At 31.5% G+C, this 6539-nt stretch overlaps 1 protein-coding gene across 5 annotated transcripts in view; it reads right to left on the reverse strand.

The window, feature by feature from the left end:
• Positions 1-6539, reverse strand: part of Xkr9 (XK related 9) — a 33329-nt gene that overhangs the window by 19959 nt on the left and 6831 nt on the right. For 2 of the 5 annotated variants that reach the window (XM_010609010.1, XM_010609009.1), the window contains exons 4-5: positions 3761-3837; positions 3298-3409 (exon numbers count right to left, since the gene is read on the reverse strand). In XM_010609010.1, the coding sequence (XP_010607312.1) occupies positions 3298-3409; position 3761 (113 nt within the window). In that variant the 5' untranslated portion in view covers positions 3762-3837. Of the gene's footprint in view, positions 1-2922; positions 3154-3197; positions 3233-3297; positions 3570-3760; positions 3838-6539 lie in introns of those variants that run through there. The other 3 variants (XM_010609008.1, XM_010609012.1, XM_010609011.1) reach the window with 3 other exon arrangements.

A 6539-nucleotide genomic window follows, 5' to 3' on the forward strand; every position in this document is an offset into this window, starting at 1 on the left:
TATTATAAATAAAACATACTTATTATGTTTAAAGATATAAAACGCAAATCTGAAAATACCTGCAGTGAACAAGAAACTATAAATAATGATATAGCAGATATTTTAAAAGAGCTTCTAAAAGCAAAAGTAAATATTAAAATTTAAAACTCAGTGGTTAGATGTAATAACCTCTGGACCACTGCAAAAGAAAATATTTGTGAAGACAACTGTGAATTTTTTTTTTTAATACTGGGGATCAAACTCAGGACTTTGCACTTACAAGGCAGGCAGTGGAACCACTGAGCTAAATCCCCAGCCCTGAAATTTTTTCTTATGCAAAAAATTATACAAAATGTACCATAAGGAGTTAAAAGTATTTTTAAAAATCTATCATGTAGATATAATAATAAAGTCTAACTTAAATTTGATTGCAGTCCTAGAAGGAAAAGAGACAAAATGTAGTAAAGCAAATGCTAAAAAAGATAACAGCTGTGAATTGTGCCAAAAAATGGTGGAAGATAATCACAGAATCAAGAGGACCAGCAAATCCCAAATAAGAGATATAAAAAGAAATCTATCCCTAAACATACCATAAAGTATGAAACTCTAAAATAAAGAGAAAAATCACAAAAGTAGCCAGCCATGAAAAAGACAAAGTATCTTCAAAAGAGCAAGTAAGTCTGAAATCTAACTCCTCCAAGAGAAATTATAGAAACCAACACAAGAAAAGATACTATGCAAAGATAAAATGCTGTAAGTACTTATTTAGAACTTTTCAAAGACTATAGAATTTTCAAGTCATCCAAATTTGACAGATAACAACAATAGAGCCTCAGTAGATGAAACTGTAAATGATGGATCTCAGAAAGGAAGAAAACAAGTGACTAAACAGGGAATAAAAAAAAATAGACTAGTAAATATAAACAAACTTCAATAAAATTTGACTATATAAGATAGATACAGGAATACAGGAATAATAACACCTAGTGAGATTTATAATAAGAATTAAAATGCCAGCAACATTGCTGTATAAATTGAAAACACAGTAAAAGGAATCCAAGTGCTTTGAGATCTTCATATTATTATAATTAACAGTAAAAGATTTGTTTTACTTTACATTTAGGACAACTTATAATTGCACATTATAGACTACACTTTTAGGTAGAATGCAGAACAATACTTCTGCCAAAATAACTAGAGAAATTAAAAACTGAGTTGATGTTTCTACAGATGCTCACTGCCCAGAAGTATTTGCTGATTATGTTACTAGAGAAAAGAAACTGAAAATTTGGATTTTGCCCCTGCAAGGAAATAGAGAGATCCGCATAGGTTTTAAAGGTCTTACAGAACTGTGGGACCTCACTGTCAGCTTATATTCTATTTGAAAAATATAATTGTATTTATAATATTATATATTATATATTTGATATATACAGGTTGTAGGATACAGGCTGAAATTTAAGCAGAAAGTTTAGAAAAGTAAAGCATAGCTTCTGGTAATCTTGTAGTGCCAAGGAAATGAAGACTAATTATAGGATGAGGATGACTACAAGAGGCTTCCAGTGTCCTGAGGCTATATCCTAGGAGCAAAGGCAAATCAAAAGTAACTGCCATTTATTCTAAATGCCTAGCAGAGAAAAGGGAAAATAGCATCATCCAGAGACAGTATAATTTTATTCCCCATGAATGACATTCAATTAAACATTATTAAATATTACTAAGCATATCAAGAAACAAAGTCAAAGCAATTTTGTTTTGAATACAATTTATAATATATAGCACAATATCTTACAGTTGAAACACCAATGAAAATAGTTCTATAGATGTGAAATTTTTCCATTAATTGAATGATAAACTCATCTTTATCATATTTCTAAATGCTGCAAGAGGAATTAATTTTTATCCTTCTTCAGACATTACAACCTACATAATTATTGACCATACAGAACACTCATTAAACCTTACATACTATATATCTATTTGGTTACCAATGCTTTTACTGTGCTCTAAGCATTTTCATTTTGAGAATGTGCAATTCCAAAACTGACTTCCAAGACCAACAACTGAAGTACTTTCTTTATAGCACCCCTAAAACCTGCAAACTTCTCATAGTATACTTTATCTTACATATCATAATCTTAATAACTATTTTAAAAAGAAAAAGTGTGAAAATACTTGAAAACTATAACTCTACACTAATATAATAACATTACTACTTAAATATAATTTTTAAAAATTATTTTTACAAATATTTTCAACTAATAGACATGAATTTGTTGCTATTTAACAGGACAAAATCAAAATAAATCTTTATGGTAACTATTAAAATTGCTCAAAATAGTACGGGAGTGCTGGCTCACACCTGTAATCCTAGCACTTGGGAGGCTGAGGCAGCAGGATCGCTGTGAGTTCAAGATCAGCCTGGCCTACAGAGTGAGTTCCAGGTCAGTCTCAGCTATATAGTGAGCCCCTGTCTCAAAAAAAAAAAATTGATCAAAATATAACTATAAAAAGTACTGTTATCCTCTCTTAATGTGTCATTAACTTTTCAATTTTGATATATATTGTTTTTAACAGAACAAAATCCTCTCAGCTAATAATAAAAATACCATATTAAATTAGAAGTACAGTTAATCATGAAATTGTCAAGGTCTATTTCGTTTCCAGGTTTTTTTAATCTTTAACATGATTTTCAAGGTTGTTTTCAGTTGTCTTACAACTCTGTACCTAGCTACTATGACTATAGATTATGGTACAATTTTCATTTAGGCAAATGAGTGGTAGAAGTAATCTTTAAAAATAAGTGTTATTAGGACCAGGGATTTTGCTCAGTGGTTCTGCCGCCTGCCTCACAAGCTCAAGGCCCCAAGTTCAATCCCTGGTACCAAATAAAGAAAGATTGCATCAAACTAAAAATAAAGTGTTCTTGGGCCAGGGATTTACCTCAGTGGTTCCACACCCTCTTTGCAAGCTCAAGGTCCTGAGTTCAATCCCCGGTAGCAAAAAAAAAAGTATTCTTTCAGAGTTACAAATGATAAGCTTATTTGCACCGTCAGACTTAGAATGCACATAAAAGGATCAAAGTAAGTACACAACAGAAAAAGTAACTTAATTTGGTAAGTTAAAATACTGTATTAATGAATCTGGAAAAGTCTGACAATATTGCAATGGCTCATAAACATCAATAGTGAAGAGAAAGTAACCTTTGTGCTACTTACAAATAGGAGACCTTTGCACATTTGACTTCCCAGATTCAAATAGCTAGTTAATGTTTGGATAAATGAATAACAATGTTAGTGATCAAAAGTGCACACTCACCTTATAAAAACTCCTCCTTGTAAGCAATGAAGTAGAAGAAAATAACACTGACTTTCTTGGCCTTCTTTCTTCAAATCAGTTTTGAACCAAGAATAACTAAAACACTGGACCACTAATGTTCCAAAAAGCATAAAGCTTAATGTTAAAACACCAAAAACATATTGTCCTTCAAGGAAAAATCTGACAGATACCCAGATGTCCACAATTAAATCAGTTATATAGATTATAATGCCAAGAACTGACATCATAAAATTGGATTTAGTATATTTCATTATGAACAATTATAGCTTCTAGCTATCTATTCTCTTCTCTCATATGCAAAGAAAAAAAAATGCCAGAACAAATATTAGCACATCCTTTGGTATATCACTGAATTTTAATTTCTACTCCATAAATCTGTTTAGAAAAATAATTTCATATTTGAAATTAGAATACAAAAATTGAAATGATTCATTTAACTTTCTTTTTTAAACCTCTAATCCAGGTCCAGTGTTATTCAACCTTCTCTTTCACAGTGATCTTCATTACTGAGGACAACACCTAAAATGAAACAAAACTGTAAGCTTCTAAGAATTTAAATTTAAAGCCTGAACCTTGACTTTATTTTTTCTAAGAATAATATATTGCTTTGTCTTTTAATAGCTTTTGGAAAGTAACGTCTCAGCAACCTACTTAACAGTTGACAACTTCCTCTCAGACTAAAGTATGTATCTTTTAAAAATAAAATCTGCTCACAAAAATATTTATCACAGGATCATTTATAGTGGTAAAAAATGGAAATGGCTATGTGTTATGATGATGCATCATAAGAAAATGGTAAAGTAAATACAGGTATATTTACAAAATGAAATATTACAAAGTTACTAAAATATATTTAGCAAAGGTAGAATAGCTGAGAAAATTCTTAGTATGTTTTGACATAGAAATTGCCTGCAGGACTCTAGCAAAGGGAAATGTTCACAGACATGTACAAAGATATGTACCCTTTGGAAAGACTTTTTTATAACAACAAAAAACTGAAAACCAGCTAAATTGAGAGGCCTAGTTCAAAAAATTATGATATATCCACAGTAAAGGATATATTGTGAAACCTTTAAAAAGAATGTACTAACTTTGTTTAAACTGACTTAAGGAGATCTCCAAGAAGTACTAGGTAAACAGAGTAACAGATAAATATAGCCTCTAGGGTTTTTAATTACACTTTATATGAAGAGTAGAAAAATGTATAGGAAGTAAATGAAACTCCAGTCATTTACTCTCTATGCAACTACCCTGAGTTTTTATAACATACTCATGTAATTATGCATTATTTTTTATAAACTCTTAGGATAAAAACAATGGCAAATGATTCTTACAGGGAATTTTGATGACTAGAAAAAAAGCTTATCCTACTAATGAGAATTAATATTTATACAGCCTTATGCACCAGATACTGAGCTAAACCAGGTAAATGTTTCACCTAAAATATTCTAATTTAATTTTTTCAAATTTAAAATGTAGATACCATACTACTATTACAGTCTCTACTTTATAAATGTGTGGTAAATACAAACTGTAGACAACACTTGTATGATTCAAGTGTTTCTGTTCCCAATTGCCATTACAACATGCACGCTCACACACACACACACACACACACTCTTCTGTCTGCCATCAAAAAAAAAATGTACACTACCACTTCTTCATAGGAATGGCTGCTCATTAATTGTAGTGTGCTCTATGCAGTATACCACAGTATCCATCTGGCCCACTTTAGTCATTTCATAAGCTGAGTCTCAGTGCTAATGTGCTCTGTGTCCTTAAATATTTTCCTTTTCTCCCTACTCATCTAAAATATAGAGATAATAATATATATGCTTGGGCTGGGGGTTTAGCTCAGTGGCACCATGCCTGCCTGGGAAGCACAAGGTCTTGAGGTCTATCCCTGGTACCAAAAAAAAAAAATGTACATGCTTTATAGAGTATCTGTGAAGTTAAGAAAGACAATACACTACATATATATATATACACACATATATATACGTACATATATATATATATGTATATATATATATATATACATATATATATATATTTCGCCCAGAAGAGTATTTGATACAGAGTTAGGGCTCAAGAAATGTTAGTTATCATTACCTTAAATTTCTGTTATATCTGACTTTGCAATCCCTAACTTCATTTTATATAATGTGAAGTGAAAAACTACTATGTATAATGTCTAACATTTTAAAATGCTAAGGAAATATGATGAAAATTTTTTTGAAATGTTAACTGTTGCATTATAGGTTAATTTTTCTTCATCATCATTTTCTATATATTATAAACTAAACCATTCCTCCCTCAAAATGCATATCCCCCAAATGAGACTGCATTTAGAGACAGGGTTATTAAGGAAGTAATTAATGATAAGTGCTCTGAAAAGAATTCATTCCATAGCAATGCTTATAAAAAGAGATGCCAGAGGAAGACAAGCAGCAAGGAGGCAGCCATCTGCAATACAAGGAGAGAGAATCCACGAGAACCAACCCTAATGACACCTTGAACTTGGAATTCCGTCTCCAGAAAATTAACTTCTGCTGTTTAAGCCAAAAAGTTTGTAGTATTCTGTTAGGGCCACCAGAGCAGTTAACACATTGTATCTTCTATAAAGAACATTTATTATTTGAAAAACCCAGAGGGGAACAGAATACTAAAATACAAATATCTGTAGTATTCTTCTTGCTCTACCATTTTAAACAATTTTGTTTAAAAGCTTTCTGAACAATATTAAATGGTCTTTCACTCTTCTTACAGACCAAAACAAGGACTGTGGCCAACAGGGTGGAAAAAATTAATTTCAAATTTCAATTTTCTTAATCTAGCAGGCCATAAATTTCCCTGCAGTAAATTTCTTGTCTTAATATGAAGACATCGGGTCGGGGATTTAGCTCAGTGGTTCCGCCACCTGCCTTTCAAGAACAAAGACCCGAGTTCGATCCCCGATACCAAAAAAAAAGGAAGACATCAGTTCCAACAAATACAGGGGGTTTAGGAGAATGAGATTAATGAGGAGGTTCTGTTCAATTGAATTAATTATTTACTTAGAATCTACTGTGTGCTGTTTTTAGGCTATCAGGTTAAATAAAGTGATAAAAAAGTCAAAAATCTCTGCCCTTCAGGGGATTGGGGAAAATATAAGAACCAAGATACATCACGTAAAGGTACAAGATCCCAATGATGAATGTAACTGTATTGTATACCTAAAA

The sequence above is a fragment of the Fukomys damarensis genome, unplaced genomic scaffold, assembly GCF_012274545.1.
Source record: "Fukomys damarensis isolate Sample0158 unplaced genomic scaffold, DMR_v1.0_HiC HiC_scaffold_5, whole genome shotgun sequence".
Lineage (NCBI taxonomy): Eukaryota > Metazoa > Chordata > Mammalia > Rodentia > Bathyergidae > Fukomys > Fukomys damarensis.